This window comes from Petaurus breviceps, unplaced genomic scaffold (genome assembly GCF_028583685.1).
Source record: "Petaurus breviceps papuanus isolate PSGF00001 unplaced genomic scaffold, PetGlider_PUasm1.0 174, whole genome shotgun sequence".
Lineage (NCBI taxonomy): Eukaryota > Metazoa > Chordata > Mammalia > Diprotodontia > Petauridae > Petaurus > Petaurus breviceps.
Genome location: NW_027185761.1, coordinates 22,316,317 through 22,331,386, shown reverse-complemented (window position 1 = coordinate 22,331,386; position 15,070 = coordinate 22,316,317). Strand labels below are relative to the sequence as shown.

Below are 15,070 nucleotides of genomic sequence, written 5' to 3'. Positions count from 1 at the left end.
GGAGGAAAAAGACAAAGATAGAGAGGGAAGAGAGTGAGAGGGAGATGTAAGGGAGAGACAAGTAGAGTTGAAAGAGAACAGACTAGAGGGAGACAAGGGAGGGACAGGGGGAGAGCACCAGCAAATTGCAAAGACAAAAGAAAAGTAGGGTGTGTTCATATAAATGTTCATATTAGCTATTGGTCAATTAAAATGTCGAAAACTATATAGGAAATTAATTTTCCCTAAAAGCAAGGGAGGGGAGAGGAATTCATGAGTAAGGGATTCCAAAGATAGAATTTGCCTGGAGTATTGCTTTGCCTAAGTCCCCCAATTTTAATTGGCCAACCAAGATATGTCCTCATATATATCTCTCTAATATTCTCTCCCTCTCCTCTCTTTCTCTCTCTCTCCTCTTTCTCCCTCTCTCTCTCTCTCTCTCTCTCTCTCTCTCTCTCCTCTTTCTCTCTTACTCTCTCCCTCCTTTTCTCTCTCTCTCCTCTCTCTGTCTCTCTCTTTTGTTCTCTTCCCCTTCCTCCCCTCTCTCTCTCTTCCTCATCCCCTCATCCCTCACTCAGAGTTAATCAGGATTGGGTGACTTGCCAAGGTCACATAGCTAGTAAGTGTCTGAGGCCAGATTTGAACTCAGGTTCTCCTGACTCCAGGACCATCACTCTATCCACTGTGCCTCCCCCTAACATTCTCTTATAGAATAGCAAATTCTTTAAGCACGATCCTCCATATCCTTGCCTAAGGATCTCCACAGTAACTTAGAGGGCCTCAGCACTCCCAAGCCTATGTCCACAAATGATCTGTCCTATGGTATGGACGATACATGAACTTCTTTCCCCTTTCCTCCTTCCTACCTATTCCCTGTTCTTGGGAAATAACGAGCTTAAGTGGGTAGCTTGCAGAATATTCAGAGGGTTTGGACCCACCTTGGTTAAGTTCCCCCATGACTGCCCGGGACATGGGTTCATAACCCTTCAGGATTCACCCATAACTGACTGCACTCTAATCAGCTCCAGGGCTCCCAGCTTTGGGATAGGCAGGACTTCTTTCCCAAGCCTTTATAGCCTGGGGAATGACAAACCAGTAATTGACTCCAGGCTCTTCGGGTGACTTAATGCTGCAGTGTATAAATCACAAAGTTCTCTTCCAGAGGGGCCCTCTAGGAGGCCTGGCGTCAGTATGGAGCCAGTGGAGATATCAGGGAAAAGGGGACCTTGACCTGATCCTTTCCTGCACCCCAACTTTAATCCTCATCACAGTTTAGAAAGGGCTCGCATTGGGGGCAAAATAGAAAGATAGTGGGAAACTGAGGAAAAGAAGTAGCGAGATCCTGGCAGATATGAATAGAAGAGGTAACATGATTTAGTGGGTAGAGGAACAGATTTGGAATAAGGAAGACCATCACTGAAATCTCTCCTTGATACTTACTAACTGTGTAGCCATGGAGAAGTCTCAGCCTGTTTCCTTATCTTTAAAATGAATATAATATGACCTGTAGCACCTGCCTCAAAGGATTGCTAAGAAGAATCAAAGGAGATCAATTTTGTAAAGCATTTTGACAATTTTAAAGCATTATGTTAATGTCAGCTATTATATAAAGATGCTGATTAAAGTATTAGGAAAGGTGCCTATAGCCCACTGGGACAACTAGACTATTACTTTGCTTCCTGAAAGCCAAGGAAGCAAGATGGAGGCGTTCTAGGTGTCTAGGGAAGAAACATGGAAATTATCATTAGTTTAGAGCTAGGAGGAACCTTAGAGGTCATCAGTTCCAACCCCCTTATTTTACAGATGAGGAAACTGAGGCCAAGGGAGATCATAACATGCTCAAGATCAGAACAGAATAAATAACAACCAAGATTTGGACTCCCTACCATAGATCAGAGACCATAGGTACAGAAAATCATAAGGGCTGAAAGAGACTCAGGCCTCAACTAATCCCAATCCTTCATTTTACAGATTAAGAAACTGTGGCCCTAGGAAGACCCAAGTGGCATGCAAGGTCAAACAGGTTATGAGAGTCAGAGAGGGAATTTTCACTCCAGGCCTCTGCCTCCAGAGACAGGAGCTTAAAAGCACAGGAACCTTACTTAATAAAAGGGGTAGCGGGTAGGGACTTTTTGTTTTGATCTGTACACCTAGAATAATATTGCATGAGAACTAGAAGGGACCTTAAGGCTGATATCTAGTGCAACCCCCATCTTACAGATTTGGAAACTGATGCCCAGAAAGGTTAAGAGATTTATCCAATTTCACACAGGTAGTTACTATCATTGTTTTAGAGCCCAGGTGATTCCTGATTTCCCCTATGAGCCTGTCGTGCATCTTTTCCATTATATATTTAATTTTCCTTTCTCTTCTATTCTATGACACGTGTCAAATAATGAAACAGCATTTTGGAGCAGGAAGAGCTCTAGTGATTTTCAAGAGGGCCAGGACCACAGAGGTCATGTAGTACAGCTCCTGCATTTTCCACACAAGGGAGGAGAAGGGATTTGCCCGGTTTCTCACAGGTGGCGAACAACAGAGCCAAACTTTAAGCCTAAAAGGCTTCTGATTTCAGCTCTGGGGTTCTTTCCATTGCCCTCCACTGCCTGTCCTCATAAGTGATACTCTTCCCCCATGGGCTGTTTCTGGAAGTGAGCTAACTGGTCTTTGGAGAGAAGGTATTTAATCAGTGGCCACAAAACTTCAGCCCCTCAGCCAATCTTCCTCTATCACATCATAAAGAATAACTCTCCAAATGGGGATTTGAAAATCCAAAACAGATCCTCTTCCCCCTCAGCCAGTGAGGCCAGTTCCATTACTGAGCAACAAAGCCAAGGGTTTCCTGCAAGGTCGATCAGTTGGATATCAGTTGGATCAGCCAGAAGGCTTTTGGTTTGTCGATTTGTTTTTGAAACTTCCATAGAAAAATTAAATATTAGATTAATGTGATAGCTTCAGCAAGTTTGGACCTTGTTGCTTGGCTAGCTTCTATTATAGCTCATGGGGAGGGAGGCTTCATACCCTACAGCCACAGTCTGAAAGAATGGGATACCCTGCAAGAGAGGACTATGTCCCTAGGCATGCCGCTAATGATACCCCTCCTCCTGCACAAGGCACAACGCCACCCCCACCCCTACTCCTGTCTATAGAAATGACTGTCAGTTATTTAGAGGCTGCTCTGTTTGTATAGCCAATGGACTTGGAAGTGCTGAGCCTCCCTTTCTTGATGTGTGTGTGGAGATAGATAGATAGATAGATAGATAGATAGATAGATAGATAGATAGATAGATCGATAGATAGATAGATTATGGATGGATAGATGGATGGATGTAGATATTTATATATATATATTATTGATGCTTTTTGATTATTACATTACAGTCATTTCTGGAAATATCCTGTTCCCCAGTACCCTCCCCCCATCAATCCTTCCCTTATAATAAAGAAAAACAGATGACTACATCTGAAAATGAATGCAGCATTCTGCCCTAGAAGTCCCCCACCTGTCTGCTAGGAGAAGCCTTGAGCCTCCATTTCTTGCAAAGAAATTGGGAAACCAAGACATCAGCACACATAAAGTCCAAAAGGCACCAGCCCAGAGTCTTGAGTTTGCTTACAGCCTGGATCACTGGTGGTTTTCATTACTGCAAAAGTAACTGTGGGAAAAAGACAGCTTTTCCAGGGGCATTCATTATTCCCTTGGCCAGGACTAAATCATTGCTTTCTTCCCTAGAATCTGAGATCGTTATTATTCCAAGCCTAAATGCTGAAATCCCAAAACCACCAATACTCGAGTCAATAGGGTGTGTTAGGAAAGCTAGAGAGGAGGCGGGCTAACTTCCTCCTGTGCCGAAAAAGTGAAATTAAGTCTGAGCCTCCTTGTGATTCTAGAAAAAGAAGGGACCTTGGAGATGACCTAATCCAATCCCCTCTCCTTTTACAAAGGAGGTAACTGAAGCCCAGAGAAGGGTACATGACCTGTCCAAGGTCACACAGAAGTAGCTCCTATGAGAAGTAGGAGACCTAGGTCTCCAGATTCTTTCCATCACACTCTACTCCAGGGCCTAACAACATGCCTGGCACATAGGTGCTTAATAAATGTTGATTGATTGATTGACTGACTTCCAGATAGAGAATCAGAAGGCCTGGGGTTCTGTGTCCTTTCCTCTTCCCACAGACAGAGGCTGCAATCTAGTTCGTCACTGGCTACTGGCAAAGCCCCTGAGTTAGACTCAGTGGCTTATTCACAGCTGAATGATTCAGGCTTGCTGGCTTAGCAGAGCAGTTGTAGCTTTCAAACCTGTGTTCCAATCTGAGATCAACTCTACTGAAAAGCCTTCGGCATTATCCAGGGCGATTTAATAAAAAGCACAGAAATGCTGTCATTTTCCCCAAATGAAACTGGAGTTGGAAGGGACAGCAAGGAAGTATTCCCACTAAGGACCAGAGCTGATAATAGAAAAGAGAGAGAGGCATGCTATAACCGCAGAGAGGGAGATTTGGGGATTCCTGCTAGCAATTTCAAGGGTCTGTGCCCCATGTATAACCCAGGCCCAAAGATTTACAGTTCTATAAGGAAACCACCTGATAATTATGTTGAAAAACTGTTGTGTTCCTTCACTGGCACACTGTTTAAAATGGTTGAAGGAGAAATGATTTTTTTTTTTAATTTCAGGTTTGAAACTTGAGGTTTTAAACAGATTTGAAACTGCTAAAAAAAAAAAAGTGTTGAAACAGTGCCTGGCACATAGCATTTAATAAATGCTTATTGATTGAAAGCAGATAGAGGTTGTGAAGTGTAAATTGTGTTAATGAGGCAGCCAGGTGGTTGAAAATGAATTAGCTAAACTTCATTAAAGCTGTCCAAAGACTGTTTGGAGACAGGATAGTCATGGAGAAAAGACATCTTTAGGGACTTCCTACTGTCCCCCAAGTTGAGACTCCTTTACCTAGAGTTCAAAGCCTTCTGTTGTCTGCCACCACCCTTCTTTCCACCCTCATTTCCCTCCATACACTGCACCCCAGCCCTGGCCAACTCTCTGAATCCCAAACAGCCCATACGTTCTCCAGCCTCTTTACCTTAATTCACAGCCTCTTCTAGGTCTGGAATGACTTCCTTCCCCCTTCTTCACCTACTGAACTGGTATCCATCCTTGAAAACACAACTCAAGTACCCTCTTTTCCATGAAGCTTCCCATTTGGCAAGAACTATCCTCCTGAGAGTTTCACCTCAAGCTGCTTTACCTTTCTCTAATGATAAAATAACCTTGTGCGTTACAGTCATCTGTATTTTCATCATATTGTCCTAGACTGTAAGCTCCATGAGGGCAGGTGCCATATCTTTGCTAAGATTCATATCTTTCCCCAGTACTGGGCTCTATACACAGTATATGCTTAATAAATGTTGAATGAATGGGAAGCCCCAATCTGGAGCTGAAAGGGACCTCTCTGGTTCACACACACACACACACATCCATCCAACATTTCTTATTGGGATTTACTTTTTCAAAAACAAAGCTATAGGCTGCTTCCTTGGCCAAGGATGCTTTTTTGGGGGGTGGGGGGAACATTTTTTCACTGCCTCTGTCACTATCTGTCTCCTGACGAGTTTTCCATTCCTCTTCCCCCAGACCGCCCTGGTTTGCTGAACGTAAAGCCCATTGAGGACATCCAGGATAACTTGCTACAGGCCTTGGAGCTCCAGCTCAAGCTGAACCACCCCGAATCCTCTCAGCTGTTTGCCAAGTTGCTTCAGAAAATGACAGACCTCAGACAGATTGTAACAGAGCACGTGCAGCTGTTGCAAGTTATCAAGAAAACAGAGACGGACATGAGCCTTCACCCACTCCTACAAGAAATCTACAAGGACTTGTATTAGCCCAGGAGTCCTAACCCACTGACAGCGTGTTCCTTCTTCCAATTGCACTATTTCTTTGAGGGAAAACATGACATGCCTAAGAAATTACTGTGAAAAAAAGAAAAGCATTTTAAAAAGGAAAGAGCTTTAGAATAATAAGATCTATTTTATGCATATTGTTTTTAAAAGACACATTTACAATTTACTTTTAATATTAAAAAGTGACTATATCATGAAATTGCTGGCAGCATTTGGAGAATGAGTCTGATGTTCTGGGGTTGTGTCTTGTTTTCGTCTTTATTTTAGCCTCTCTTTTTTCACAGTATTCTGATTGTTTTTTAACTGTGGATGGCACTGCCCATAAATCTTCATCTTAAAATAAATTAATTTCTTTGACTCCATCTACGGGAACCATTCTAAAACATCTGATATCGTGTTCCCAAAGACTCCTGGGGATTCCACTGTAGCCCTCTCAGAGTCTGTATTTCTCAGTCTGGATTGGATTAGAAATCAGGGGTAGGTTCTGTCTTATTAAGAAGCCAGCCTTTTCCTGTGACTCTGTACCTGGTTTCCAACACTACCAGATACACCTATATATGCAGCCTGTGCATATATTATAAATGTGCTCCATGATCCTAGATCTGGAGCTAAGGGGAGGACAACTAGCTCAACCTTCCTATTTTATGGATGAGGAAACTGAGGCAGTGACTTGCCCAGGGTCACATAGGGAGAAAGCACCACAGGCAGAATTTGAACTCAGTCCATTTACCTCTGAATCTAGTGCTCTTTCAACTGTACCACATTGCCTCCCTCTCTATCAAGTATTTATTAAACACCTATTGTATATCCAACACTGTGCTAGGCACTGTGGGACAACTGAATGACATAGTGCCTGCCCTTAAGGTTAGAGTCCCCTTGAAAAAGACAAAACCAGCATTCATGCATACATTCAACAAGCCTTTAGTAAGCACCAGCTATTTACCAAACACTGTGCTAAGTACTGAAAATACAAAGAGAAGAATGAAACTCCCTGTCCAAAGACCTTACATTCCACAAGGGGAAAGAAAATGGACCCAGATAAGTCACTACAAAATATGTCATTTCCAGAGGAGAGAAAACTAACAACTGAGGAGGTTGGGAAAGACCTTGGGTAGGAAATAGGTATTAAAAGGAACTAGAGATTCTAAAAGGCAGGAGTAAGGAATGAGGCAAGAGGGACAGCCTTTTCAAAGGGATAGGAAACAGAATGTTGTGCACAATAGAAGACTTTAGCTAGAATATATCCCTGTATGCAAGGGGATGAGGTAAAGACAGCCTAGAGCCAGATTTTAAACAGAGCAATTAGTGGTTTGTCCTAGAGATGACAAAGGGTTGCTGAAGCTTCTCTAGCAGGGAGATGACTTGATTGGACCTGTGCCTTAGGAATATTAGTTTGATGGCTATAAGAAAGGTAGAATAGAAAGAGGGAAGACTGGAGGGAGAGAGACCAATTAGAAGGCTAGCAAAAGAGTCTAAGTAAAGGGGAGTGAGGGCCTAGTTAGAGAGATGGTAGTGTGAATGAAGACAAGGGAACAGCTATGAGGACTGTTATGGTGGTCAACTCAACAAGACATGGAAACTGGTTAAATGTAGGGTAGCATAGAGAGAAGAGTTGGGAAAATTCTGAGACTACAAACTGTAGTGACTGAAAGAATGGGGTACCTTCAATAGTCATAGACCAGTTAGGAAGAGGGGAGTGTGTTAGAAGGGCAAAATGATAATAAGCCTTATTTTGGACATGTTGGATTTCAGATGCCTGTGAGACATTTGAAACGGCTAGAGAATACAAGGTAATGTGTAATTAAAGGTCAAGTGAGTGGTATAGGCCATAAGTACAAGGGGAATCCAGAAGAGGGAGGGATCAGTGAGACTTAAGAGTCTCAAGAGGATGCTGAAGTAGATTAGAGTTAAGCTAGACCTAGAACAGAGGTTCTTAACCTTTTTTTTTTTTTTGGCGGGGGGCATGGACTCCTTTGGTAGTTTGGTGAAACCTATGGACCCCTTCTCAGAATAATGTTTTTAAATGCATAAAATAAAATACATATGATTACAAAGGAAATCAATTATAATGAAATATACTTGTCAAAATATTTTTTAAAAAAGCTCACAAATCCCAGGTAATTAAGAACCTTTGGGACAAGATAGCTTTGATCTGGGTATAGAAATATGAGAGACAGCATTGCAGAGTTTTTAAAAAAACTGGAATAAACAAGGGTACAGAAGTAGAAATGAGCTTTGTGGAAGACAGTGAGAAAGTTACCTGACCTTTCAGGTTCTCCTAGCTGTGACCACTCCACGGACCAGAACCGTCTAGTTAATGCTTATGTCTTGACTGTATTTACCCTAACTTGTCTTCTTCCTTCTGCCTTCACATATCCACTTTGTGCTCTCTCTCCTTGGAACTCATGGCTTTTACTATCTAAATCATTCATTTAGTGGCCCTGTTGGGGGAAACTATTGACTATCCAAGCCCCTGAATCTTGGTGCCCTTTCCATGCCCCTCACCAGTGTTCTTTCCCTTCTCCAATTTCCCTTGAGCATTTTGGATCTGTTCCCATTACCCTCTATCTTGTATTATTATATTTATCTGAAATGGGGATGGGCATGTTGGAGATACACGTTGTATCCCCCAAGAGACTGGAAGCTCTACGAGGGCAGGAACTGTCTTTTTCATCTTTGTATCCCCTGCACTTAGCACAGTGTTTCGCACATAGTAAGCACTTAATAAATGTTGTATTGAATTGAACTGAATTGGCACTAATCACACACTGACTTATATAATTATCTTTGTACATGGATCTTGTTCCCTCCACCCCTAACTAAGCTGTAAGCTTTTTTGGAAAGGGACCATGCCATATTTCTTAGATCCTTCACAACACATAGCTCAGCATTGAGCAAATGGGATGTGTTGATTGAGGGACAGTCATCTTAGCTCTCCCGGGATACCCATAACCTCACCATCCCTTGACTTTGAAAAGGCCTTTGTCATAGCCACACCATCTTGGAGGTATTTCTTCCCAGGAACTGGTACCATTGAAGTCTTTGTTCAGTGCTAAGATTCTATCATTCGTTCATCTCAACAAACATTTATTAGCGCCTACTATGTGCCAGATGTGGTACCAAGCACCCAAAAGGACACAGGAATTAAAGAAAAGTGCCCTCCCTGTTCTCCAGGAACTGATAATCAACTAGGGATGATAAGTACATGTACATGGCTAACCGGAATACAAATGAAACCATGCTTAAGTCTATAGGCAGAATACAAAGTCAGAAGAGGGAAAGAGCCCTTCCTTTTGGGAACAGGGAAGGGAGGTAGCATTTGAGTTCAACATTGAAAGAGTACTTAGTTTAACCAAATGAGACAATGAATGAAATGGCTTTGAAAACTAGAAATATATTGGGAAATTCTAAGAGATTATAATTACTGCACCAAAATGATTATCTAGCATTTCTTCTAATGGTCATTTTCTGGGGGAATCTCTTTTCCTTGACTATAGTTTTACTTAAGAGAAGTTCCAATGGGTATTTATTGATTGCCCCCCCCCCCGCCAGGAGCAAATCAAAAAGGGCTCCGTCATCTTCTCTTAACCATAAACTAAACACATCTAAGGGATAGATACCCCCACCTATCATATTAATAGAGGTGATATATCTTATATCTAAAAATATAATCATATCTCTTGTATCTATAGATAAAATAAATCTGCTACCCTGTCCCACCTTTGGGTACAGTAAGGGCCCTTAATTTAACTTCCCCAAGCAACTTAAATCTGAACTTATCCTAGACTCTTAAAAGTCTAACAATCACTTCAGCAGCTACTAATGATCTGTGTGAGATCTGGAGCAAGTCACCCAATTCCTTTGAACCTGTTTCCCCATCTGCAAAATGAAGGGGATGATCTCTAAGGACCTATTTAGCTCTAATGATTCTTTGATGCTAGGATATCCAGTATATCATAGTTCCACTCATTGCACTTTCTCCTGGGACTCTGTGGGACCAGATACAAAGGCTCTCTACATGACAATGAAACATCTGGAAGAAGTGACAAAAGTAAATCAGTCAACTGGATCTTCTGGGTTTACAGGATGCCAAACATCTGGATGTTTTGAAACATCCGGATGGCTGACTGGGAGTTTTCACTGTCCATCTGAGAGCTTGGTTCCACAGGGACCCAGCCAAGGAGAGAATGTGGAAGAACCAGACAGGAAGGTAGGGCTCTACCTCCAAGGGAATCACTTGCTTTTTACTGGATTTCTCAAACAAGAAGCCTTTCATTTCAATTCATTTCTCAGAGCTGGTTTCCCATCGACTCTATTCAGCTGTGTCCAAGCCCTTTCCACATTATCAGAGCTACCCTTGCCAAAGTAAGAAAAGGGGAGAGAAACTCCTTCCCCCACCCCAAGCTCTGTTCCTTGGCACCAAACACTAACATTCAATAGCTTTCAAACCCTGGCTACTTCTGAATTCCCATCTTTCCCTCTCTTTCCCTGCGGTTTGGATGATAATTTCCTAAATACTTTATGACACATTATGTCCCCCTTTAAGAGCTTCAGCTCCTCTCCCCCAGGATGATTCACATCTTAATCACTAACTGTATCATCAGTTATTTGTAGGATTTTCTTGAGGCACATAAACACACTAGGGGATTTGTCCTAATGAAAATAGGAAGAAAAATAACTTTAGTCAAAAAGCGGAAAGGGTTTCCAGTTTTCCACAAATGCCCTCTCCCCTTGTTCCATCCCTTGCAGCATACTCTATACCTTCTCCCATTTCTCTGGGCCTCATACAGCCTAGGGATCAGCTGTTATGCCCCTCCATAGACGGTAGCATTAATATGCACATGTCTAACCCCACTGGAAAGCTGAGCTGAGCTAAATTCATTAGCACATGCGCACACACACACACGCACACACACACTTCAACTCTGACCTTGGTTGAGGATCTGCATGCCTGGGTTCTTTAGGAAAAACTGGAAAGATTTAGGTAAGTTTAGATAGATAAATTGCCTCAGCTTATATAACCAAGTTAATCTCTGAACTACTACTTAAAGGAGAAAATGGTTGCTCTATTACCAATATTCTATTGGTGGAGCTATGAATGGATCCAACAGTTCTGAAGAATATTTTGGAATTGTGCTAGAAAAGCCACTAAACTCTTCGTCCCCAGAGTTCTCACTCTTGGTCATATGCCCCAAGGAAGGCCAAGGCAAAAATAAAAGTCCACTATATACCAAAATAATCATATCATGAATTTTTATGTTTCCAAAGTACTAGAAATAAAGAGGGTATCCATTGATTGGCGGGAACAAATTGTGGTATATGAATGTAATGGAATATTATTGCACCTCAAGAAATGACAACAATGAGTGATCCAGAGACATGGGAAGATTTGTGTGAACTGATGAAGAGTGGGCTGAGCAGAACCAAGAAAACATACTCAATGACTGCAATGATAGAAATGAAAAGAACACTAAAATGTGCTTTCCAACTGTAATGGCCAATCTTGGCCCTGGTGAAAAAGATGAAGCTTCTCTTTCTTTCTTTGGAGAGACAGGGACTATGGGTGCAGTATGTCATATGCTCTGCCAAAAAAGTTAATTGTAATGGTTTTGCTTAATTTTCTTTGTTACAAGGAAAGGCTCATTGTGCTGGAGTATATCCAGAAATAACTGTAATGTAAAAACCAAAGACATCAATAAAAACTTTAATTTTAAATGAAAAAAGGAAAGGAGAGGGAACATCTCCCATTTCAGGGAAAATGAAGAAATGAAACTACTGTGACTGAGCCATTTGAGGTCTACTTGGCTTTCCATTATTTCTCCTGGAACTATCCAACAAACACATTTTTTGTGGGGCAGAGGCAAATTCCTGGACAGCAAAAACATCCCTCTCACCTACAGCTTGGTGTTACAGGGAAGGGATGAGCTGTGTGTGGGGGGCAGGGAGGGCAGAGATTAAAGAAACTGACCCTTGCTTTGGAACTTGAAGTTTGACCAAACCCACAAGTTGTCCCAAACCTCTTCTATTAGTAACTTCAGGCTCTGGTTACTTTTCCATTGGGAATCAGATTTGTTGTCAAGTCTCTGACGTAATTACGGGACCATTTGGTGACAAGCCCAAATCACTCTGCAGGTGGGGGGTCTTTTAACTTCAGGAACCAGAGCTAAGGCTCAAACCTCAAATCAGTCAAACCAATCAGTGAGATAATAAAATAAATAAAAATAAATAGGTGACATGGGAGAAGGACACAGAAAGGAGATTCGGCAAACCCAAAGCCAAATTGCCTCAAATTTGAATTTTGCCTCTGGTAGTCTTGCTCCAGCCCAGAGAGAGTGGCTGATCCATAGGGGACAATGTGTCTATGTCAGAAAGATGTGACATTGAATTAAATAGACTCAAAATTCCATCAGGGGTCTGGGGTGAGAGCAGGAATAAAGGCAGAGCTAGTTTCTTCTGCATCTGCCTGGGAATGAAAGTTCCCTAAAATTGTGCATTTATGAATTATATTCCCTACTCCCCACCTGCTTCCTCCCATGTGCCTACTCCATCTCCTGTATTCACAAAAGTAATAGGCAGGAGAATGGTTCTTCATTTAAAAACTGCCAGAAAGGCAGTGCAGTGAAGTAGAAAGAACATTGCACCATGACCCTAGAGTCCGGGGTTCTAGTCCAGTCTCTGCCACTAAGTCACTATGTGACCTTAGACAAACCTTTATCCTTCTCTGTTTCCTCATCTTTAAAAATGAGTGGGTTGGAAATGAAAACTTCTAGAATCCATACCAGCTCACTTTTCCCACACGCACTTCTAAGCAGTTGAAGCTACTCCAGATGACTTCCAATCCCCACAAATGACAGAACATAGAATGTAGCATTGAATACTAGACTAATGAGGTTTAAACTTTATTTGGTAGACAATGGGGAGCAACTGAAAACTTTTGAGATGGTGAGTGATGAGATAAGATCTGGGCATTAGGAAGATCACTCTGACTGTGGTTCTGTAAGAGATAAGCCAACACTCTCCTCACTTCCTCTGCCTCTTCTCCTTTCTTCCATTTGCTAACACCCAAGGTGGCAAGTAAAGAAAGAAAGGGTGGTCCTGTTGGAAAGAATTGTCATGTCTGGTTTGGTTTGCCATTTGGTGTAACTTGACCCTAGAGGAACCCCTATGATCTGAGATAGGAGACATCAGATGAAGATAAAATGAGACTAGTGAGGAATATAATTCTTAAATGTGCAACTTTAGGACCTTCCATCCCCAGGCAGATTCAGAGGAAACCAGGTCCACCTTTATTCCTGCTCTCACTCCAAACCCCTTATGGGATCTCAAGTCTATTTAGCTCAAAGTCACATCCTTCTGACACATACAGCTGATCCCTTTTAGATCAGTCATACTCTCTGGGCTGAAGAAAAACTTCCAGAGGCAAAAGTCATTTGACTTTGTGTCTGCTGAGTCTCCTCTTTATGCTCTTCTCCTATGTCACCATTGCCACCTTCTTCAGGTACCAGTGCACTCCTCCAAGCTCTAAAATGGTGGCAACTACCCAACACTTTGTTTCCCAAGCTCCTCTTTCCACTCTCTCCCTCAGTAGATCTCATCTTCTCTCTTGGTTCCAATGATCACCTCTATGCAGATTTAAAGCTGTCTCCAACCCTCACCTCTCTCCTGGACTCCAGACCTCAATTTCCAACTGCCTACTTGACATTTTCATTTGAAAGTCCTGCCAAAATCTCCAACTCAACATGTTTGAAGTAGAATTTCTCTTTCCCCAAAAGATTGTTCTCCCATTGACTTCCCTCTTTCTGTCACTGGTAGCAATCCCAACTAATAAGCATTTATTAAGTATCTACTATGTTCAAAGTACTATGTTGAGTGTTGAAGAATAGAAAAACCACACCCCCTGCAATGGTCCCTTCCTTGGGAAGCTTGTATTCTATGTATAGTCTCTCAGTATCCTGACTCCAAACAGTATTATCTTTGATTCCCCCTCTCTGCCATCTCCCATTCAATCAACAAGAGCCCACCACCCCTGCCAAGCAAGCACTGTGCTAAGTGTATTAGAGTTCTGTCATTTCAAATTCCATTGTACAGCTCTAACCAGTCTCCTTCCCTGTCCCCTTATTTATTCCTATGGTCACCACCGTAAATTCAGGCCCTTATCACCTCTTGCCTAAAAAGGTAGCACAGTGAATAGAATGCCAGCCTGGCAGTTAGAAGGACCTGAGTTCAAATCTGACCCTTAGCCACTTACTGGCTGTGACCCCAAGCAAGTCTTTAACCCCAATTTCCCTCAGTTTCCTCATCTGTAAAATGAGCTGGAGAAGGAAATGCCAAACCACTCCAGTGTCTTTGCCAAGAAAACCCCAAAAGGGGTCACTGAATCATACATGACTGGAACAACCAACAAGACTTTGCAAGCACTTAGCACATTTGCCCTATATTCTACCCAAAAAAGCATTTATTAAGGACCTACTATGGACAAAGAACTATGCTAAATGATGGGCATATAAAGAGAGAACAAAGACTCTTGACCCCAAAGAGTTTAGATGGTACTCAAATTGTATTATAATTATGTTATCATCAGTTCCTTGAAGGCAGGAACTGAGTTACAATCATCTTTGTATGCCCCAGCCCTCATAGGGTATCTTGCACATGGTCAGTACTCAGCCTTGATGGTGAAAAGAATGGATTGAGCCAACCTTTCTCAGCAGTACTTTAACTCTGATGCTGTCCTTCTACCCTTCCCCCTAACAAAAATCCCTCGTTGTACATGTTGTTCCCCAAAGGATACTGCCCCCAGCAGCAAATGAGAGCTGGAAGAGAGGAAACTGAAATCAGAGAAGGAAAGACACTTGCTTGAGGCTAGTGCAGTCCCTTTAGAAATGAATTTATATTATCTTGGGCTGATCTAAATTTTAATGAGGAAATCCTTGAAGGAGGCAAGACTTCAATCTAGCTAATGGTGAGATTTCAGGCACTGTGACTGGCTGAGGTATGTCTTTGGGGTCAAGAAGGAACACCTTGGTGGTACAGTCAGATAAAAGTAATTTGGTGACAGATAAAAGGATAGAGCATTTATTAAGCACCTACCATATGCTAAGCAATTATTCTAAACATAAGGCAATTATGCCCTGAGTTTCCTGAGGCTTAGATCACAGAACTGAGGACTAAGCTTTTGTGATAGTAGGATGACAATTT

At 42.1% G+C, this 15,070-nt stretch overlaps 1 protein-coding gene across 2 annotated transcripts in view; it reads left to right on the top strand.

The window, feature by feature from the left end:
* The window catches only part of PPARG (peroxisome proliferator activated receptor gamma), a 181,042-nt gene extending 172,416 nt beyond the window's left edge, over positions 1 to 8,626 (top strand). For both annotated transcript variants that reach the window (XM_069083913.1, XM_069083915.1), the window contains exon 8: positions 5,610 to 8,626. In XM_069083913.1, coding sequence (XP_068940014.1) covers positions 5,610 to 5,857 — 248 coding nt within the window. In that variant the 3' untranslated portion in view covers positions 5,858 to 8,626. The remainder of the gene's footprint in view (positions 1 to 5,609) is intronic.
* The last annotated feature ends 6,444 nt before the right edge of the window (positions 8,627 to 15,070 follow it).